The sequence below is a fragment of the Crocodylus porosus genome, unplaced genomic scaffold (genome assembly GCF_001723895.1).
Source record: "Crocodylus porosus isolate Cpor-Errol unplaced genomic scaffold, CroPor_comp1, whole genome shotgun sequence".
NCBI classification, from domain to species: Eukaryota; Metazoa; Chordata; order Crocodylia; family Crocodylidae; genus Crocodylus; species Crocodylus porosus.
Genome location: NW_017728944.1, coordinates 3,485,263 through 3,508,176, shown reverse-complemented (window position 1 = coordinate 3,508,176; position 22,914 = coordinate 3,485,263). Strand labels below are relative to the sequence as shown.

The following is a 22,914-nucleotide window of genomic DNA, read 5'->3' as shown; positions in this document are numbered from 1 at the left end:
GGGGGAGTGAGGGGGGCTAGTGCAAAGCCCCCCATGCAGTGTGGGGCAATGTGGTGCAGCAGGGACCATCCCCCTGCCTGGCAGTACCTGGTAAGTCAGGGCTTTTTTATTTCCAAAGAGCTGGGAGCTGGGGTAGGCGGGACAGCCATTGCCGGGATGGGAGAGCGGGCCTGATTCGGAGATTTGACAGCAGCTGAATCTCCAAATCAGATTTGGCCAAATCAAATCAAATCAAGACAGTGATTTGAATCACCAGATCAAATCACTGTCTCCCAAATCGGCCAAATTCGAATCTGAAGTGAATACTAGCTGCTTCTCACAGGCCTACAAGATATGTCTCCTAATGGGTTCTTGGATGGGCATCAGAGGGACACTAGCCCACGGACTGTCGATGCTGACTTGGTGCAGAGTCACTTGGGTGGACTGGATGTGTTCAAGTCAGGAGGTCCAGAAGAGCTTCATCCGAGAGTACTGAAGGAATTGGCCAGTGCCATAGCAGAACCACTGGCACGGCTGTCTGAGTGCTCATGGCGCTTCGTTCAGGTCCTGGAGGACTTGAAAAGGGCCACTGTGGTCCCTATTTTCAAGAAGGGGAGGAAGGAGGATCCAAGTAATTATAGGTCGGTCAGTCTCACCTCCATCCTTGGAAAGATCTTTGAAAAGATTATGAAGGATCAAATCTGTGGGAGTCCAGTGGGAAAAATAATGCGTCAGGGAAACCAGCATGGATTCATAGCAGACAGATCATGCCTGACCAATCTGGTTTCATTTTATGACAGGGTCACAAAACGCTTAGACACAGGAGTAGAGGTGAATGTCATTTTCTTGGATTTTAGCAAGGACTTGGATAAGTTATCTCATCCCATTCTCACAAATAAATTAAGAGGCTGTGACACAGATGTTTGCACAGTCTGGTGGGTGGCAAATAGACTTAGTGGTTGCACCTAGAGAGTGGTAGTAGATGGGTCGGTATCAATCTGGAAGGATGTGGGTAGTGGGGTCCCACAGAGTTTGGTTCTTGGACCTGTACTCTTCAGCAGATGCATGACAAATAGATCTTGTGGCTACCTACAAATTCATTAGGGGGACACAAAAAGGGAATGGACATGCTCTGTTCACCAGGGTGCCTCTTGGGGTAACAAGGAACAGTTGTCACAAACTGACAGAGAGCAGATTTAGGCTAGATATCAGGGTGGCCAAAATTTGGAATAGGCCTCCAAGGGAGGTGGTGCTCTCCCCTACCTTGGGGTCTTTCAGAGAAGGCTGGATAGGCATCTGGCTGGGGTCATTTGACCCCAGTACTCTTTCCTGCCCAGGCAGGGGGGTCAGACTTGATGATCTGTTGAGGTCCCTTCAGACCCTAGCATCTATGAATCTATGAATAATTAGCTTTACAGACAAATTAAAAGCAAAGTCTATTCCAAAGAACTCAAAAAAAACTCAAAAAAGCCTCAGTGCTCACTGGGTGCTGCTGGGTGGGAGGGCAATCCCTGCATGTCAACCATCCATGTCAGACACAAGTTAGGGAGAGATTGTTACAGATGCTGAGGGACAGATTTTCGACTATACAAGAGGTTGTGTTTGTAACCTTTTGCAACTTGGCCCGAGGTTCCTTTCCACTAATGGAGAATTTTCTAGCCACGAGGAATTCTCCACTAAGCACTTCCAGCTCTTTTAAGTTTGTTTTGCACTACGAAGGTGTAATTAATTAAAAGTGGACTTAACTGTTTAGACAACCTAACCTGTAGCCAGTATGACATCATATCAGCTACCATGGATGTCACATCCCTCAAAAGGTCAAACTACGAGCCATAAGGAACATTATTCCTGATAATGGCAGTACTTTTGTTTCCATCAAACTCTCCTGCTTTGTCCTCATGTACAACTGTTTCAAATTTGGAGACTTCCTCTGTGGCCTGGGCCTCTGCAGTGGAAACATTTTCCCCTAAATTCTCCATGGGGAGAGCTGCATGATTTCTGACACACAACATCTTCTATCTTTGCAACTGTCTGTCTTTGAACCCTGGGACCTTCTCTATTTGACCTGTTCCCAGCCTTCTACTCTTTCTGGCCTTCATTTTCAGCTGTTACAAAGTTTGTGACCAACTCTACAGCCGCCTCCACAATTGCTGAATAATGTTGCCTCCACTATTTTGCTCACAATTACTGGTGCTGAGTCTCTCGCTCCTGGCAGGAGCCTGCAATTGGTGAGGACTGAAGAAATGGACTGTAGCTATGGGAAGTGCTGTTTCAGTTACTAATATCAAGACACGTCAGGTGGAAACATGAGGTAACTGGAAAGTCATCAGGACAAGCAAGCAAGGTTTAGCCATCAGGGGGTGGCAGGCCACCCAAGGACACCCCTGGGCCTGCTAGAGTCATCACTTGTTTACAGTGCCCCTTGGCTGCCTACATTGGCCATATGAAAGAATGAATAGACACCAATTGGACATCAGTTCTGGAAATGCACGAAAACCTGTGGTGGTGCACTTTAACTTCCCTGGGCATTACATCTCTGACCTCAGAGTAGCTGTCCTTAAATGAGCCTTTAGAAACCAATTTGAACATGGAACTGGAGAACAAGAAATCATCCACAGCCTGGAGTGCACTAACGATGGTCTCAACAGGGACTATGGATTCTTATCTCATTATCTAGACTAGCGTTTAACTCCAGAGTCCCTCAAGATGTTAATTGTCATGTTCATGTTAATGAATGTAAACCAGGGGTTTTCAACCTTTTTGGGTCAGATTACCCCTGGCGGCTGGTCAAGAAGGCAGGAGTCCCCCAGTGGCCAGATGAGCGGGTGGAGGGGGCCAGCAGCTAGTCAACGAGCAGGAGGGGTCCCCCAACAGCCAATTGATGGGGGGGGCCCCCCCCAATCAGCAACTGTGCCAGCAGCGTGGCGGCAGAAGCGCCAGTGTGCTGCTGAATACCCCCTGAGGCCATCCCAAGTACCCCTACAGGTACATGGACCTCTGGTTGAAAACCCCTGTTCTAAACAATCTAATCTTAGCAGCGTCTTCTCCGCTGTCCCTTTTCCTTCTATATAAAATCTTTTCTTTCTGCCACTTCATTTCTACCATGTGACAAAAAGGCTGTTGCTTATGAAAACACATGCCTCTGTGGACCTGTTAGTCTCTAACAGGTCATGGTTCATGTGACCAGACTCTGGAATAGACTCCCAGTGGGGGTGGTGCAGGCACCTACTTTGGAGATCTTCAAAAGGAGACTGGATGCACACCTTGCTGGGGTTATTTGACCCCAGCAGTCTTTCCTGCCCAAAGCAGGGGAGCTGGCCTTGATGATCTCACAAGGTACCCTCCAGCCCTAAACTTCCATGAATCTTGAACCTACGGTGCTACCTTGCCCTACCTGACAAGGGATAGATGGGGGTTACAACAATAAGGTCTTTTTTTGGCCCTAACAATTGCCTTGGTTAGTGAAGCAGACAGTATGGGTTTTGTATGCTTCTTATCACTTTGATATATCACTTTTCTTTGGTTCTGAGACTTGGAAAGTCCTTATTCCTCACAGGCCTGGATGCTTCTAAAGAAGAGGAGTATGGCACTGTCAGGGATGCCAAATGGTTGGCTAGCAACTCCATTTTTGGTATTTAGGATCTGGGAGGAGGGCATAGGGATTTATGAAAACAAAACTCCCCCTATCCTCCCACCTCTCCTAAGTCACATATCTACCTCTGCAGACCTTCTCTCCTCTTCATGTATGACCAGGGTTGTATTGTGGCCTGTAAAGAGCAGAAACTTCTACAAAATCACCTCTGGATAAGACAGAAATGGGGGCTGGCATGATCTAAAGGTCAGAAACCTTGTAGTTTTGGGGGCTGAACACTGTTCATTTAAGCCTGCCCTTACTTGTGTGTTGGGGCCTACACTAGGTTGGTGGGCCTTCTGTACATACCCAGATTGCAATGTTCTGTTCTAAGTCATGGGTTTTTGAAAATGGGAGAAGCTGAAAGTTTGTAGGCTTCAAGCAGGGTATGCAACAGGGAAGGTTCATCTCTCTAAACATGCCGACAGGACATGATATAAATATGGAAGATGGGGGGTCATGCAAGGCACTGAGGATATGACAAAAAGCCCACAAGACAGCTAGGAAGGAGAACTGAGGGGGCAACTTTTGCCTTTTTTTTTCCTAAACCAAATTAATTGTTTCAAAAGCTTTTCATCTTTTGTTAATAATACACTAAACTGAAGAAAAGGTCATGAACTGAATTGTTTAGGGTATTTAATTCTACTTTCTTGGTTTACCAGGCCCCTTTCCCAGATGAACATAACACTAACAGCCTCAAGTATTTCAAATACTTCCTCATCTCCTTCAGAGGACGCAATACAATTAAAAAGTTGTAGTCTAGGCTGGTCAAGCCTCATCACTGTGTAACAAACTTAAGGCACTATTATCACTGAATGGCAGCAGACTCAACATTTCTTTGACGTCACTTCATCATCTAACCACAACCTGCGTATTCATAATGATTCTACAATAGAATGAATATACTGTTGCCACCTTTGGCTTGCTTTCTTTGCCCATGCAGACACTCTAATGTGCTGAGGTAAATACTTGATCTCTTGAGGAAAGTTGGATCAGTTATCTGTTGTGCAGCTTTTTCCTGCCCTGGGCTGAACAGGACATTCAGATCAAAGGGAAGGAACTGTGTACTTCTGTCAAACAAAACTGTCCATTGGGGGTTTTCTTTTTCCAGAAAGTTATGTATCTTTCCTGCTAATCTGAAACAGTTGTGTGAGCACAGCAGTTCATACTGAACAAAGGGAACTTAAGTGAATCCATGTAAAGTGACTGCATCCTTAGCAGTGGACTGGAAGTACTTCTGGTCCACTTCCAGGTTTGCTGCCAAGCATGCTGGAGAGCCCCCCCGTGCTTCTGTGGGATGCTCCATGTGCTCCAGTGATCACAAGCTGCACTGCTACCTCAAGGTATGTAGAAAAAACTTTTAAAGCTGTGCCTGTGTCTGAATCACTGATTCGCCAAATCAGTGTTGAATTGTCAGATTTGGATTTGGCCAAATCGAATCGGGGGACAGTGATCCAAATCAACAGATGTAATCACTATCCCTGATTTGGGCCAAATCTGAATGAAATAGGGCCTGTTTTGCACATCCCTAATGTAAAGATATTTTCATTTTATGCAGTATCTCTTAGCAGTTTGAAAGCTTCTGAGAAGCCATAATTAAGGTTCTTTTGGTTTAGGTAGCCTAACTAGCAGGTATGAAAAGATTTTAAGTGAGGAGGTAGGTGCAGTGGTTTAGTGCTGTATCCTTTCAGTTCTTGGGATGTAGATTTCATAGAATTTAAGTATGGAAGTATGATAGAGAGTTCTTTAAGAAGAAGCTATTAGATGGCTAAAACACCTCACTCAAGAATGAGAACAGCTTTGGCTAAAGCACATTTTGGTTTAGTGGCAACTGTGGGTAGCTATTAGAAATGGAAAAAGTAACATATAATAAATGGAAAAAGGAAAAATAGCCATAAATATAAATCAGAAGTGAAGATATTAATAAAATTGATAAGGTAACCTAAAGACATCAGGGGAGGACATCCCTATGGCCATCAGGGATAAGGGCAATAAGGAAGAGTTCTAAGAGTATATAGGGATTAATAACTTGCACCCAAGAGTCCTAAAAGAGTTGGAAAAGTAGCTTTCTGGTCCAACAGATGCTAATTTTTATTAAATCTTGGGATACCAAGGAAATTCCAGAAGACTAAAAGAGGGCTAAGGTTTTATAACATGCTAATGAACAAGTGGGATGTCCAGTTAGCTTGACATCAATTATGAGCAAAATGGCAACATTGCATAAAGGATATAGATATAATTAATGCCAGTCAACGTTTATGGACAATAGGTCTTCTCAAACCTGATTTGTGCTTTAATGACATTGTAAATCTGGTTGATAAAAACCTTCCAAAAGTCTTTATTATGTTATGCAGTTGTTTCTGACTGAATACAGCATGATTTTCTGAGTAAAAATTAGCTCTGTATGATATTATTAAACCAGACATTAAACAGATCACGAACTGTCTAACAAACAAATATCAAAATATAGTTGCCAATGAAGAACCATCAAAGGAAGATGCATATTTTTGGCCTGTGCAGGGTTCAGCACTAGGTGAGTATACTAGTCAACATTTTTATCTGTGATCTAGAAGTAAATATAAAATTATTGATGGTAAAATTTGTGAATGAGATAAAAACATTAAATACTAATGAGGAAAAAGTAGTTATACAGAATAATCTGGATCATTTGGTAAGTTGGGCCTGTGTGGCAGGGCACTGTCTGTGCCTGCCACTTTAAGGGCCTGGAGCTGGCAACCAGCAGGCGCCTGATGAGGGCAGCCATTTTGAATCAGGGGCTGCCCATATAAGCAGGGTAGTTCTGCTGCTGGAGGCCAGGCAACAACATTGCCTGGCTGGAAGGCTTCTGGTATCATCTGGAGGTAAGGGAAGAGCTGTAGGGGATGGTAAGGAGGCTCTTGGTCCTGGGCATGACCTAAAACTGCACCCTGCCGGGAGTGGGTGGCCTGGTGGGGTTCCCAGTGTCACAGGAGCCCCCAGGAAATGCCAGGCCAGTTACCACACTGGTGAAAGGCGGGTCAGGGCACCTTAACCCTTAGCCCCCATGACTGGGTGGGTTACCCCTTTGTTTGGAGGGCCTAGAGTGTGGACCCTCGGAGAGAGAGGAAAAAGCCACAGACTTGCACCGGTCTGAACATCCCCTGACTGGTCCATGCTGGGCCCAGGACTGGAAGGGTCAAAGGGCCAGGGCCCCATTGCAAGGGATGCCCAAGAGCTGAGGGCCTGGGGTCCTGACTGGCCTGGGGGTGGGCCAGGGCTAGTGAGCTGAAGGTCCTGGGGGGGTGGGGAACCACACCCAAAGGGGAGGTGGTTCAGGGAGCTATGCTGTCTAGTATGAAGGCAGATGAGACTACCTGAAGAAAGGAATCCAGGTGGGGTTCAATTAGGATTCGGGGGCACAGTGAGGGGTCCAGTGATTATAACAACAATCAAGATGCCATCAGCGAGGCTTGGGCTGAGGTGTAGGGGAGGAATGGAGCTGCAGATAGTGTCCCCTGGCATCGGGGCAGGAAATGGGCAGCCTCCTGCTTAATTGCATCATTTAACTAATAAACAACAAGGCATGGCAGGAGAGAACGTGGGTAGTTAGCCCAGAAACAGGTGGGCGAGCCACTGTTAAATTAGCCCCAAGAAGTCCCCCTGTTACAGCCTGTCAAACAAAAAACATTTTAATACAGCGAGATACAAAGTTATACACCTAAGAACAAAGAATGCAGGTCATGCCTACCAGATAGGGGACTAACTCTTGGAAAGCCATGATTCTAAAACTGGATTTAGGTCTCAAGGAAGAAAAGCAATTCTATGCAAAATCTCAGTGTGGCAATGTATCAGCTGTGTTATACTCATCCCAGGGCCCCAGGCCAGATCTGGACTGCAGGCCCTCCTCCTGGCCCAGCTCTACAGGGCCAGCAGTAACTGTGGTGGGGCTGGGCAACAGTGTGAAGCCATATTCAAGCAGTAGCATGCATCTGTGGACTCCTGATGACAGCTATGTCCAAGGACCCCAAATTCTGCAGCAGGCAACACCTCCAATTTCTGGTAATCCACCAGACTACCAGCAGGCGAGATGAAACAAACTGATCTAATGGAAGCTTTGGGTGTATATGCAGAGAAGTAGCGAATAGGAGCAGGGAGATGATTTTACCTCTGTATACAGCATCAGTAATGCATGCTATTCTGGTGTCCACATTGTACAAGGAATGTTGAAAAACTGGGCAGGGTGCAGAACAGAGCCACAAAAATTATTTGAGGTCTGGAGAACATGCTTTAGAGTGAGAAATTTAAAGGGCTTAATCTATTTAGCATGCAAAAAAGGAAGCAGCAAGAGAACATGATCAGAGCACACTGTGGGCAGAAAACACTAAAAAATAAACAGTAAAAGGTAGAATAAGAACCAATCCATAGTTTTAAAAACATTCTGACCCACTGTAGTGTTTCTGAGTTCTTTACACAAGGGGGATTTCTCTATTATTTTTCTACAGTCAAAAACCAGTGAAAGCTAAGAGCTGGCATTTTCTGAGGGATGCCTTGAGTCTAAAAAGGTAGAGAATCGCTGGAATATATGGTTCCTCCCATAATAATTATACCATAGCTAGTAATACATTCATGGATCGGTATTATCTCTTTTCCACTTCTTAAGATCTAAATAATTCTCAAAACAATCCCAAGTAGAGGACAGGGAATGAGAATATTCTTTCCCTATACCAAGTTCACTCCAAGAGTTGGCTTCTTTTTTTGTCACTCCTTGCTTCTGCTCCAAGAATCAAGACAAGCAGTATAACCAAGCACCTATAACAAACTGTCAGAGGACAAAGTGATGAAGGACAGTATAGTAGGGTATTACATAAGCAACACTAGTATAAAACATTGAAAAAGAAAGGGAAATGTTCAGATAGTGGGATAATAAAGGCCATATTAGTAAGCTGTATCATATGAAAACACTTATGCTTTTCTGAACAAGTTAGTCTTCAAGGTGTCACCCTACCCTGCCTTCTACATAATAATTACAACATAGCAGTAGCTGCCCTTCTAAAAGGGCTTCAAATGTATGTGTCCACACCCTGTGTTTCTCACCAAAATACTCTACTTCCTGGAAAGTTGGAACAAACACATATTTTGAAAAATAATAAATGTTTCATTGTCTCCTTCATGTTCTGGCGTTTGCCTTTGTAAACAAAGAATGTAGAGGGAGAGTGAGTGACCACAGGCAGAGCCAGAGGGTTTTGTGTTGGAAAAAGTATCTGCATCAAATATGGAATGGGACACTTTGCAAAAAACACCAGCAGTGAAAATTAGAAAGAAGCCTCTCAACTGTTTAGGCCACAAATCTCAGTTCTACCCAGGATAGAGTGAGTCCTATCCAGTAGGCCTGTGTGAGTTGGCAGCGATCTGATCAGGCTTTGGATACGGACACTTTGGATGGCCGCGATCCAATCTGGAACTCCGGACCGGGTTTCTGCCTTGATCCAGCCGAAGTGGCTCTGAAGCTTCATAGCCGCCTTGGAGATCCGGCCATAGGGTATAATGGGGAATCAATGAAATACCTATAACTTTGTTGTTTTTTGGTCTTATTTGGATGAAACTTGCAGGGATGGTAGCCTCTGGTGAGAGAATGAAATCTGCCAAGATTCAAGAAGATTGGTTCAGGGGATTGGGGGCCACTGTACCCAAATTCTTGAAAGCCAAACTCTTGTCATGGCTGTGTGTTACACCACAGGAGGATGAAAACAGCAGGGATGGTGGCCTCTGGTGAGGCCACAAAGCCTGTCAAGTTTCAAGGTGATAGGTACAGGGGTTTGGGGGGAACTGCACCTCAAGCTGTGAACAAGCAAAACTTGTGCCAGGAAAAAATCCCAAACTAACCCAGATAGCAATTAAATGAGATTTATGAAATTGAATTATAACTCACAGTTTGTGTTATTCCAAGTTATTCTCCTCTGTGACTTGAGTTCCAGCAAAGAGTACTCAGATCTGCAGGCATCACTAAAGTTAATGTCTAAACTATGACTCAATCTACCTAATGCTTAAAACCCCCAGTTTCTGATGAGCAAATTATTTTTGGAAAAAAACAATGTCTTATGGGGCAATAATAGAATATAGAGATTGTAGATTCTGGTCCACCATTAATCAATGACTTAAAATTAGGGGTGTACCAATAGAGAATTATTGCCACTCATGGCTCCATCCCATGCTCTTCCTGGCTGTGCAGCACCTGCCTCTGCCCCTGCCCAAGCCCTAGCCCCACTCCCTCCCTCACCGTGGGGGCCTCAATCTGCCCCTCCGCCCCTTCCCTCACAACAGACTTACCAGCTGGACTTGGCTTCTCTCCATGCTGCCAGGCTGTGCTCTTGGCCACCTGTATGCTGCGTTGTGGCTGAGTGGCATTTATCGATCGTATTATTAGCCACATCAGTCAAAAAAAGTCAATTGCTGATTGTAACAGGGGGGCCTGCTTGGGGCCGGTCTCCGTGTGGCCCACCCACTGGTTCCTGGGCTAACCACCCGCATTCTCGCTCACCATGCCTTGATGTTAATTATTTAATAGATGTTAATCAAGCGGGAGGCTGCCCATTTTCTGCTCTGATGCCAGGGGGTGCTATCTGCGGTTCCTTTCTTCCCTTACACCGCAGCCCAAACCTCACGGATGGCATCTCGATGTTCCTTTAATCACTGGCCTCCGCAGTGGGCCCCAGCATCCTCCTATTGAACCCCACCTGGATTCCTCTTCCTCAGGCGGCCTCTTCCGCTGTCATACCAGTCCTGGCCCCAGCATGGGCCAGTCAGGGGAAACTCAGACAGGCCTGAGTCTATGGCCCTTTTCTCTCTCAGAGGGTCCACCCTCTGGGCCCTCCAAACAAAGGGATAACCCACCTGGTCGTGGGGGCTAGGGGTTAAGGCACCCCAACTCACCTTTCATCGGGGTAATAACTGCCTGATATTTCCTGGGGGCTCCCGCACCACTGAGAGCCCTACCAGGCCATTCACTCCCAGCAGGGTACAGTTTTAGGTCATGCCCAGGACCAGGAGCCTCCCATCCACCACCTTACCTCCAGATGATATCAGGAGCCCTCCAGCAGCAGAACTGCTGTGTTTAACGGGCAGCCCCAGTTCCAGAACAGCTGCCCTAATCAGGCACTTGGCGGCTGCCAGCTCCAGGCCCTTAAAGTGGCAGGCACAACCAGTGTCTTGCCACACTGATACAGTAAATTTTCCTTATATTGGTGCCTATCCAAGATGGGACTGATATATCGGTGTACCTCTACTAAAAATCATTTTTGTCTGATGTTTGACCATTAGCGAACTGATAGTCTTGATACAGTTCCTAGTTGATACATGGCACCATCATTACATATACTATGTAAATTGGATTATAATTTCACTTTGTATAGTGCTGCTTCGTGTCCCAAAAGAGAGTCAAAATGATTGACTGAGTGTGAAGTGTGGAAATTCTTGTCCCTGGCTGTGTTACCTGGGGGTCTTTAAGAGGAGGCTGGATGAAAACCTTGCTGGGGTTGTTTGACCCCAGTAATTTTTTCTGCCATGGCAGGGGGTTGGACATGATGATCTGCTCAGGTCCCTTCCGACTCTACCAACTATGAAACTACCTGTCAGGATTAGCAGGGAAAACCTGCATTGCCTGTTCACAGAAATTTTTTGAAGAATAAATAAAGCTGTTGACCAGACATCCTGGCCAATACCCAATTAGTAGCTTGGGTATTTATTCTCTTTCTTTACCTAAACTTGCCCTGAGTGTTCAACATTTCCCTTTGTAGAATCTGTGTGTAACATTGCTGTGTCCTTCTAATCACCTGCTGCATTTCAACATACTTGTGAGGATTATCCACAAGCACTGACACAGATTAGGTATTTTATTTGGCTCATCACTAACATTCTTATGTTTTTATTATTTAGATTTTCCACCCTGACCCCTAGAAGTGTCATGACCTGTCATCTGTCTCTTAGCATGCTCCCTTTATTGGAGGCATTTCCAAATGGCAGAATCTACCCAGACCCGGAATGGCTGTTCCCATTCAAAGTGGTATTAAGGGATAGTTTCCTGGGAATGGTGGCCTTGCTTGCACTCCTTCTATTCAGTAAAGTACTGTCTTTCTGGACAGCTTTGGGGAGGGAGACTGGGGGAAGAGAGCAGAAGAAAGAGCAAAGCACCAAAAAGATGGAAGGGAGCTTCACTTAAAGATGTTCACAGAGAAGTCAATGGAACCAATAGCAAAGTTTTTGTGACCAATTCATCTTAGATAATAAAGCATTTTACCTTATCTAGAAATAACATTTTCTTTCTTGTCAGGAGCTAGAAAAGTAAGGAATTATACTCCATCCGCTCCTGTTTCCCTGGTTTCACTGGCACTCATGTGCTTTGTTAGTGAAAGGATGAAATTTATATACACAGGTGTCACTGTGCTGTTTACACCAGAAAGACATTTTAAAGGAATATCTGATTTAGGGCCCTTTCAGCCATACTGCCCTAAAAAGGAATCTCATTTCTGAACAGAAACAGACTTTTCCATTTCCACCGTCAATCCCCTTGACAGGGATCCCCTTGTAATCCTAAAAGGAAATAAGAGCAAAGAGGCAAATAGTCTTTGAAAGAGTTTTCCCCTGAAGAGAGGAGTTTTCATAAAGAGAATTAATGGAAAAAATGGGTAAGCAATGGGAATCTGTTTATCCAAGCCTCTCTTAACACCATGCTGCTGTGCTGGCCATTTCAGCTCCTCTCAGAAAAAACTCCATTAGTATCCTACCAGCAACTATCTGCAATCAAAAAATTCCTTTGAGATTTACCTGAAAAATATTTAGGTGACTTCATAATGGAGGCACTGTGTACAGTGAAGCAGGGGTGTGGGCTTAAAGGCCTTTTGTTTCAAATTAAGTAACTTTCATTCTCAATTCAAAATCAACAAATATCCTTCAGTGCAGAGGGCCACCTACTGTGAAACCCACCTTCTGTTTGAAGAGGAAAAAGAAGGGTGGGGGAAGAAGAAAATAAAGGACTCTGGAATGGTTGAAAGTATTTGTAAAAGAAACAGCCCACTTCATGCTGACTGACCAATGAGAATAATTTCTGTGTTGGCAAAAGGCTTAAGGCTGGTAAATTCCACAGGGCTCGCATATCATGTTCTCCGGACAACTCCCATTGTTGCAGGCATAAAAGAAGGCAGGTGAAGGAAAGGATCTTACATTCCTGCTTCCAGGTCACAAACAGCGCAAATACTGCTTGGGGCTGAACCCTTGATATCTTCTCATCATGGCCACCTTCAGCTTCAGGCCGACCACCTCATCCGTGGGAGGGGGGCTTGGCAGTTCCTCCACCCGTTTTGGTGGAGGTACCTATAGGTCTCCAAGTATCCATGGAGGATCTGGTGGTCAGCGTGTCTCTGTCTCTTCTGCTAGGTTTGTCTCTTCTGGTGCAGGTGGTGGGTTGGGAGGTGGCTATGGTAGTAGCTTTGGCAGCAACTTTGGTGCTGGTTTTGGTGGTGGATTCGGTAGTAGCCTTGGTGGTGGCGATGGTCTCCTTTCTGGCAATGAAAAGATAACTATGCAGAACCTGAATGACCGCCTGGCTTCCTACCTGGACAAAGTGCGTGCTCTGGAAGAGGCAAATTCTGATCTAGAAATTAAAATCCGAGACTGGTACCAGAAACAAGGACCTGGGCCATCTCGTGATTATAGCCCTTATTACAAGACAATTGAAGATCTTCGAGATAAGGTAGGTGTTAAAAGCTTGTTAAAAAGCAGAAAATGATAAAAGCACTCTATATTGATGTGGCTCCTAGTATTAAAATCCATCATTATTATCCATAAATGATGACATCTGTTTAGTGAATAACTTCTGGCAACAGTGAAAAATTTATTCAGCCTGAATAGCAAGTTTGAAAGTTTATAAGAAACAATAAAGCCTTAGTAGAAAATCAGTCAGAAGGGGTCTTGGATTTGCGGGGGGGAAGTGGAAGGGGGAAACAGGAGAGTGGTGTGAGTATATCGTGAATCAGAAAGGGTAGATAAGACAATGTTTCGTATATGTACCTACTATTAAAAATGTTAGCTAAGAAAATCTGAGCAAGTGTCAGCCAGAGCTTTTCTAGCTGCTTATATCTGGTATAATGTTCACCTTGAAAAGTCAGTGGCAAATGGCTCTGAGGGCCACAATGGCCCTCATCAATCCAGAAATAAATCTGCTTATTGCACTGCAGTGAGTTATCCTTAGTGTACGTGGATAAAGTCTTACTGAAGTCAGTCAGCATAGTACCCATTTTTTTTAAATGAATAAATTTGGCAAACCAAAAAAAAAAAGAAAAGAAAAGAAAAAGGAAGCAACCTTTTAAATGATGTCAAACTACTGGAGGCACCTGTCTACCTATGCAGCTCTCTGCCTATTACAAGCCACTACAAGTCTCTGGACAGCCAGTGTGAGGTGTTGTAACAGATCAGTTAGTTGCTAATTTCCTAGTTCATATTTACAGTTAAAATAAGAACTGAACAAAGAGAAGACTGTGCAACTGTGAACGGCAGCATTTCAGAAGTTTAGCACTGAGATTACGGTTTTCTATTGTTTATTAGATTTGCGAGCTGCCCTCCCCAAAAGTGGCTCAGTTCATGCTGCTTGCCTTTTATCCATGGACCCTGGATTTCAAAGAAGACGGTGTTTAAATACTTAAGGAACTGGCATTAACTAATCTCATATATAAATGGAGGATATATTTTGCCTCATTATTGCATTGTTTCTGAAAGCACACGCCCTGCAGAGCACACACAGTAACTGACTGTGCTAAGCAAACAGTGACTCTTGAATGAATCTGAAGTTTACTTTTCACATTTTAGCTTTGAGTACACAACACCACCCCCCACCCTTTCCCTTGGCCTAACTCTCGCACATACTGTCCCCATTTCAGAACTCCAAGGTCAAGTGAGCAAAGCTGATTCCCTCTTTTGGCTTTTATTGATCCTGTGCTCTTGGTTCCCAGCTGTAGGGAGTAAGCAGCCCCACCTGGTTTTCTAGGTCACCTCTTGATTTCCAAAGGTGTCTCACAATAGCAAATTTGCCAAGTATAAGTAAACAGCAAAGTTTTCTTTAAGTAAACAAAACGTTTTGTGTGACTTCTGCTGCGTTGGAGGAAGCTCTTGGTGAACACAGCAACCTGCCCGCTTGATTAGACCAGGGGATAAAATACATTCACAATCTGTCCAAATGTTAACTAGCATTATGTACTGTATCCCATACACAAAATTCACTTTGTTTTGATTTCTAAGATAGGCCCTGAAATCTCTGGTTGGGGGAATAATGCAGGTAAAAAAACCAAACAACCTGCTTAGCACAAGCTCAGGTTGGGAATGCTCTGTAGATTTCCTTTGCCCAGTGTTTCCCTAGTCCTCCACTGTCATCTCTGACCTACTGCTTTAGCAAAGTTACCTTCCTTTACACAAAACATAGGTTCAACTCCTTATTGTCCCATAATGTTGTGGCAGGGCAGGCCCTGCTGACATCAGTGGAATTCAGTGAACTTGCCCAGTGGAGGAGTCATTTCTTGGTCGACATACTACATCTCAGGAACTGAAGGGCACTGAGCCAGATGTTGATCAGATTCCTAAAGGCAGATGGCCACTAGAAAGGGAAAAACCCACTCCCAGCTTAGATTCAGAAGTTTCAATAAAGTTATACCTTAGATTCCCTTGGGCTAATACAAGACTGTCTACCTGGTAGCCTGCAGGCTGCAGGCAGTCCTTGTGGGATTCATTTGTGGCCCTCAGGCTCCCACCCAGGCATGGCTCCCTCCATTGTTCTGGTTGCAGCATCAGCTGGGATCTGCGGCTTCCCCTCCCTGCTCAGCTTCCACTTCCTGCCCCTGCCCCAGGGGCAAGGCCACACAGTGTGGCACGTTCCACAAAGCTAATCTGTGGCAGCTAAGGGTGAGGCTGGGGCACCTGGGCATGTAGTGCAGCATGGGGGCATCCAAACAACCCAGAGCTTGCACTGATGCGGCCCATGCTGGTATAGCCCGTGGAGCAGGTAGCCGCTGGCTGCTTAGAAGTTGGACAGCCCTAGTATAAAATATATTAACTGGAGACTGTGTTGCCCTGGATCAAAGAGAAAATAACTTTCTTTAGGAATAAAAATGAAGACCCTAGACTAGTGCACAGGGATCTTAGTGTAAATGAGAATTAGTCTGAAAGTATTTAAAAGATATACGTTTATTGTAACCCACTATTCTCACCAAAAACAATTCATTTTACCAGGACACATCTATAGGTTCAGTCATTTATCCCTGCTTGTAAGTGAAGGGAAATAGATTGTTATTTCACTCTAACCAATGTCTCACTCTCTGTGCTGCCTCCCTTGTGCAGATCCTTGCTGCCACCATTGACAACTCTAAGATTGTTCTGCAAATTGATAATGCCAGGCTGGCCGCTGATGACTTCAAAACCAAGTGAGTAAGTTCCTCTAAGGCTATGGGATGCTGAAAAACAGGCAGATGTCCATATAGCATTCACAGTGCCCTGGATGCATATCACTAGCCAAAATGAATATAAATAAACCCCTCAAATTCAATCCTGCTACTGCCAATTCATACTTCTATGCTTTTGCTGAAAGCATTGTGTATAGCAATGGCACTCGTACTTGATATATTTAAAATAGAATAATTTCTGATTAAAAAGCAAAATTGCATATATTTAAAATGTAAAATGGGCGCTGCAGCTGACTCAATTAACCTTATTGAGCAGCGAGCACTTTGTCCTATAGGCTAATAGATAGCAATCTAAGAAAATCCCCATACTATTCAGCAAGTGATTTCAGTAATGAAGTTATTGGATATTGTGCGTTTTTGCGGAGGTGTGTAAGGTGTTGGAACAACTATAGTTGTTCCAACACCTTACACACCTTTTGTCTGCTAAAAGGTGCATTTGCCTATTTGAGTAAGCAGAACCTTCTCAGTACCAGTCTGAACAAAACTATGCTGCTATTGAAGGTATCTCATTAATGTCCATACATAAAAATAGCCTGGTACAGTATATGTCACATAACTTAACTGTTTGTATCACCCATGTGCAAAATATTTTGGATTCTGAATGTCATAATCTTTCCATTTGATGAAAAAAACAAAATCAAATGCAAAATGAAATACAGATATACTTTAACAATTCTTGGTTTTGTTCTGTTTTGTGGGTTTTCTTTTTTGGAAGGTTTGAGACAGAGCAGGCTCTGCGTCTGAGTGTTGAGGCTGACATCAATGGCCTGCGTAGGGTCCTGGATGAGTTGACCCTGGCCAGAACTGACCTGGAGATGCAGATTGAGAATCTGAAGGAGGAGCTGGCTTACCTCAAGAAGAACCATGAGGAGGTAAAATACTTTGAAAATAGGCATAAAAAGGACTGCCAAATGGCATGAGGGAACCTGGGATTTCTCAGCATTATCTCTGACTTCCCTAACAGACTATAAAGATCTCTAGTACAGAATGAGTAACTAGAAACTGCCACCTGCAAATAATTTGAGAATGGTCAATTGGGAAATAGTCCTTGAGGAAAGTGGGTGAATCCAAGGCACTGTGAGTTCAAAAGTGTTTAACAACTTCTGTGCCCTCTTCTGTCTTTCTCTGCAATGTCAACTATAGGAAATGAATGCCCACACAGGGCAACTAGGTGGCCAGGTCAACGTTGAGGTTGACTCTGCTCCAGGCATCGATCTGACCAAAATCCTGGCTGAGATGAGAGACCAGTACGAAATCATGGCTGAGAAGAACAGGAAGGATGCTGAGGCTTGGTTCAATAGCAAGGTAAAAAAAAAAAAACATGCAAGAAAGAAAACAAATTTCATCATGTTTGTAGAAAAGGGCTCCAAGAGAACTACACTTCATTTTTCAAATGTTTTCCATTTTAGACTGAAGAGCTGAACCAAGAAGTAGCTGTCAATACTGAACAACTGCAGACCAGCAGGACTGAAATCACTGATCTGAGACGTACCCTCCAAGGGCTAGAGATAGAGCTTCAGTCTCAGCTTAGCATGGTATGTGGCAATTTCGACCAAGATTTGCACTATATAAATAGATGCTCGGAAACTGGGTATAGATGTAATTAAACTTCAACCTTGGAGCTTCCTGCATTTTGTAACAGACTTTGAAATCTTTTTTCTTCCAATTTTTATATTCTTAGAAAGCTGCTTTGGAAGGCACCTTGGCAGACACTGAGAATCGCTATGGTGCTCAGCTATCACAGATCCAGTGCCTGATTAGCAACATTGAGGCACAGCTGGGTGATCTCCGTGCTGAAATGGAGAGGCAGAACAGTGACTACAAGATGCTCATGGACATCAAGTCCCGGCTGGAGCAAGAGATTGCCACATACCACCAGCTGCTGGAAGGCCAAGACTCTCAGTACGTAACCATATCCAGCGCAAAAGACTTTTGAGCTTGAGATGACAGGGCCGCACTGTTTTCAGAATACTTCTATTGTGATTTTCATGTCAGCACATTAAAAATAAAGTATGCTTAGAGACTCTAAAATGTCTGGTGAGTTAGTGATGCAGGATGCATTACAGATCTGCAAATATTTGTACATTCTTTTCAGATAGGAATTGCCATTTCACACTGCCTATGTTAAGCATTTGCAGCTATTGTTATTTTTACTCTTTCCACTAATGCTTATAATATATTAGGTGTTTTCCAAAACTAATAAAACACAGTTTCTACTCCCAAACAGTTTCAAATTTAAAAGACAAATAGACAACGGGTAGAGATAACAAGTAAAACATATGTAAAGTGGTTAAGGTAGTAATTCATCATTAGTTATACAGTGTTTAAGTAACCCAATATAGTTAGGATTGTTTTGCACCATATGTAAACAGTAGTATTACTGAGTGGGGTGAAGGGGCAGCTGCCCTAGGTGCTGCATTTATGGAGGGGAACAAAAATAGCTGTAATTAGCAGCATAGCATGTATGACTCTTAAAACTGTGCCTATTGACACTTCGCTTTCTTGTATCATCCTCTGTTCTAGTGCTTGAAAATTGTGATCTTTCTTTGCTCTATTTTCTTCTTGTTCTACAGGCTGCTTGGCTCCTTTTCTGGAACTGCTGGTAAGGATCCTTCTCAGGGGAACCTTTAAAAGTCAAAATAGTGTATTTTCTGCAAAGAAAAACCTACTAATTAGTTATATCCATCTTACAAGCTACTGCACAGTTCCCTGTCACTTAGAATTCAGACAATGAAAGATATTCAGTTAGATTAGAAAATGGGAGAGCATAGCTCTTTGCTAAGGTTTTCTTGGCACAAAACTGACGTTAGAATTCAGAAAAGTATCTAAGACTATGTTGCCATAAATAGCTAAATAGCCAAATACATACTCATTCCTATAGGTGTGAGAACTATGAAGAAATTCAGAAATGACCAGCTCAGGGCTATTGGGCTCATGTCTAAGGAGAATTTTTAGGCTAGCAATATCTTACAAAATGCTTTAAGGTGGCACTTGCTTCCGATTCAGTGGTGCCAGAAAGAAATGATTTGGGAGAGAAGACTGAGAAGTGAGGTGGAAACTAAATTTATCTTTCTAATGTAAAAGGGTGTTTTTATATATTGTGTTGTGCTTAAATAATAATGGTTATCTCCTTATTTAATGCAGACTCTAAAAGAGATGGCAAAGGAGACAAGTAAGGAAGAGCCTCCAAAGGTCCTGCTCTCTATACATGAACAGACTAGACAAAGAGGAATCAACACAGAATGGTGCCATCACAATTGGATGGAAAGAGATATCTCAAAGCATAAGAAATTATTAACTATGCAAAGTTCACTGTAGAATAGGGTCATTTATTGACAAAGCGTTTATGAATTGGCTGTGTGTGCATTTTTAGTTCTTTCATGTACCAATTGTTCTGTTCCTACTGTTTAATAAAAATCATCTGGTTCCTGCAAACTTCACTTCTGCCCGCGTATTGTGATATACTGAATAAATCTTGCTTCCCTCTCATGTATATTATTCAGAGTTTGAACTATTGATCAGCCTTGCAGTTTAATGAGAAAGGCTCACAGTGCCATGTGAGAAACTTGAACTCTTTATCTGTGAGCGCACAGGAGCTGTGAGTATTATGGAAGCACTGTGCTCAGTTCCTTAGTTTGGGGGGACCTGGGAGGGGCTGGCTATAGGAAACTGGAAAGTAACATTAGTGAACTGCGAAGTATTTGAGATAAGAAATGTGGCAACTGGAAAACACTCTACCATAGGTGGAGGATAGAATGTGTCAGAATGCTACAAATACATTCCCACAGGACTACATAGGAGACTTGAGGACAACCTGTTAAGTGGCAAAGCAAGTTCTCAGTTTAAAACCTAACAATTCAACATCACAAACACTAAACAAAAACACCTCCTACCTTAATCCCTGCAGTCAAAGCCTGAGCAAACAGATGGCTTTGCATTTGCCCTGAAAGTGGATCAAAATGGGATTTGTCAGAACACGGTGGGAAATGAACCGAGACCTCTCCACTAGACATGCTCCAGCCTTACTACGCAGAAAGGACTCTGTAAAAACCCACAGAGAAAGAGCTCAACCTCTGTGGCCATAGTTTAGGAAAGAAGAGGCCATCTCAGGCACCAAACTATGGATTCAAGGCAATTATTAGCATTTTGGATTACATCTGGAAACAGATTAGCAACAAATTTTAATCTCTGCTGCACTGATGTAACATCTTCCCTGTGACCAGCTCTGATAAGTAAATGTTGCCATGCATTTTGGGCTCCCTATGGCTTCAAAGTGGTCTTCAAAGGTGCAGCCTCTGTGCCACACATACAAGAAGAGTCATGTTTGCTTCATATGACCACCTAAGATGATCTTATATTACCACTTCTGGGTATTCAGAAGTATGCTAAGAATATGCACCTTACCCACAATGGGCAAAATGGGCAAAAACTTTCTGTCTTAGTGGCAGATGCAGTATTTGTGTGCTGATGTTGTAATGACTCAAGTGAATTGCTGACACCATTTGCTATAGAACCTGGAGTTTTCCTTGGGAATCTCCTTTCCAGTGCTGACCCAGTTCTACCACTTTCTAATCACACAAAAAGGAGGGAGGTAGCAATGAAAACAATTAATTGACAAAAGGAAAGATATAGAGGGGAGCCTTAAGACAGGAACACCCATTAAACCAGTGATTTTCAGCCAAGATGCCCTAGCACCCTGGGATGCCACAAGATCCTTTGAGGGGTGCCACAGGAAGTGGGAGCAGATAAACACAGAAGGGCAGGCTCAGGCTCCAGGTGTGAGAAGATAAGCAGATAAGGGCAGACCGACGCTCTCCCTACTTGGCTGCTCCCCCTGTCCCTGCTGCCTGGCCCCTCTGCAAAAAGATAAGCACTGTAATGAATTAATTCATTTTTGACATAGGGTGCAGCTCAATTCACAAAAGTTACAGAGGGGTGTCTTTAGCCTAACAAGGGGTGCTGTGAGTTTAAAAAGATTGAGAACCACTGCATTAGACTGTGGCACCTTGGGAGGGGCATGGGTGAGCCCAGGCAGAAGAAAATGTAGTAGGTCAGGACTGAAAATCGCTAACAGAGTTGGAGCTGAAGGTTGTGCTTAGAGAGCACGCTTTAATTTTTTTTATGTCTGGCTGTGGGAGAGGAGAGCAAAGAAATCTGTAAGGCATTAAACACAAAGGGACTTCTGTATCATTTATTCGAAGTGGCTGGCTCACTTTCTCCCAAATGCTTGATATCAGATTGCAAATCCTTTCTTTCCTAAACCTGGTGGTCAGACCTGTATTCTGAACTCAGCAAAAAACTCTATTCCGATTTTCTTGACTTCTCTGTGGGTGAGCATCTCATGTTCCCGGTGAAGTCTTGTCACAGATCTTTCCATTACAAATGTCTAAACAGAAAGAAGCTCACAATAATTAGCTTACAGTAAGTTCGTTGCTTCATATTTAGGGTTTCAAGGGGGAAGATCCACCCTTAGACTCTGGGCTATTTTAAATCTGAAGTCTGGGTCTCTCAGTGTGTTCAGAAACAAAGCTCCTCCCCTCCTCTCAAAGAATGCAATGGCTTGGTTACAGCTTGACCACCCAAAAGCTGGGTAGGTCATGGTGACAAACAAGCTGCTTTCTGAATGGAGTCTTTGTGTGAATGAAAGGAGGGGCCATTGTGAGTTATTTTTTAGAAACCTTGTAAGAAAGCTATGAGAGTAACAGGGTTTGCAGACCATGTCTGCCAACAAAGTTCTGCTGTAGCATTACGAAGTGAGGAGTTTATACATACCTTCTTGGTCTGAAATTCCTCGTTTACAAAGGTGCATAGCACAAACACTGCAATGAGCAACTGAGCAAAGGACTAAACTGAGTGTAAGTTGCAAGCTAGCTGGTCAGAGATCTTACCAGAGGGACAGTGAGAAATGTGCAAAGACCATGAAGGGGCAAGTTCAAGATAGCATCTACCATGTCAGCAACCAGAGGTTCCATCATGCAGCAGTTCTGAACCTTTTTCAGTAGACGTACCCCTTGGTTTCAGAGTGAGACTTCACATACCCCCTTTCAATGGGAAATAATTTTTTTAGGCCCTCCAACCTGTGTTAGACAATGTGTGAAATATATGACACGTACCCCTGATGAGGCTTCACGTACCCCCCGGCGGTACATATATCCCAAGTTCAGAACCGCTGCTTTAGAGCTTTTCCTATGGATCACATAGATTATAGTTCAGGGGTGGGCAAAATATGGCCTGCGAGCCAGACCTGGCCCACTAACTGTTGGATCTGGTCTGTGGGTGGGAACCTGTCAAGTGAATGGATCTAGCCCACCGGCAGGCAGTGGCTCTGGCTCTAGCAGCTTTATGGTGCCAGGTGGCTGGGGATGCTTCCGGTGTGCCAGGCACTCTCTTTCTCTGTCTGGGCTGGAGCTGCCACCAATGCAGAAGGGTAAACATTACCCTGCCTGCAACTGTGGTACGCCCCACTCTCTGAGTTGGGTTCTGGCAGCTGCCAACTGCATCCGCAGCTCCCAAAATGCAGGCAACAGCTTCCAGGTAGGTCTACGGGCACAGAGATAGGTGGGCAGGAAATGCTACTGCTGCAGGCGAGTTCAGACTTTTGTCCTGGTTGCAGCCTGCAATTGTAGTACACCCCAGTCTGGTCCCCCCATGTTGGGAGCCCCATCCCAGAAGCTGCTGGCTTCATTTGGGCAGCTGTGGACACGGCCAGCAGCTGCCAGGAGAGAGGTGTGGCCATTGACAGGTCACCAGCATTCATTAAGCGGCCTGCCAGCCGCAATAATTGCCCACCCCGTTCTGGTCCATAACCCACCTTCAGAAAAGTAG

At 44.1% G+C, this 22,914-nt stretch overlaps 1 protein-coding gene and 2 long non-coding RNA genes across 4 annotated transcripts in view; 1 reads left to right on the top strand and 2 right to left on the bottom strand.

Annotated features, from left to right (window-relative positions):
* The window catches only part of LOC109320338, a 9,600-nt gene extending 6,787 nt beyond the window's left edge, over positions 1-2,813 (bottom strand). The window contains exon 1 of the long non-coding RNA XR_002103777.1: positions 2,722-2,813. This is a non-coding gene — a long non-coding RNA (uncharacterized LOC109320338). The remainder of the gene's footprint in view (positions 1-2,721) is intronic.
* Positions 2,814-10,808: 7,995 nt separating this feature from the next.
* On the bottom strand, positions 10,809-22,535 carry LOC109320339. The gene is made up of 3 exons (XR_002103778.1): positions 22,523-22,535; positions 15,460-15,462; positions 10,809-10,871 (listed from the first exon to the last, which is right to left on the bottom strand). It is a non-coding gene; the product is annotated as an uncharacterized LOC109320339 (long non-coding RNA).
* LOC109320332 (keratin, type I cytoskeletal 19-like) lies at positions 12,700-19,529 on the top strand. 2 transcript variants are annotated; one of them, XM_019550383.1, is made up of 9 exons: positions 12,703-12,901; positions 12,932-13,334; positions 15,968-16,050; positions 16,805-16,961; positions 17,233-17,394; positions 17,499-17,624; positions 17,771-17,991; positions 18,663-18,691; positions 19,234-19,529. In XM_019550383.1, exons 1-9 carry the CDS (start codon positions 12,873-12,875, stop codon positions 19,263-19,265), a joined length of 1,242 nt encoding a protein of 413 aa, XP_019405928.1. In that variant the 5' UTR covers positions 12,703-12,872; the 3' UTR covers positions 19,266-19,529. The 2 variants fall into 2 exon arrangements, with proteins under 2 accessions (XP_019405927.1, XP_019405928.1); XM_019550382.1 differs by having other exon boundaries at positions 12,700-13,334.
* Positions 22,536-22,914: the final 379 nt, after the last annotated feature.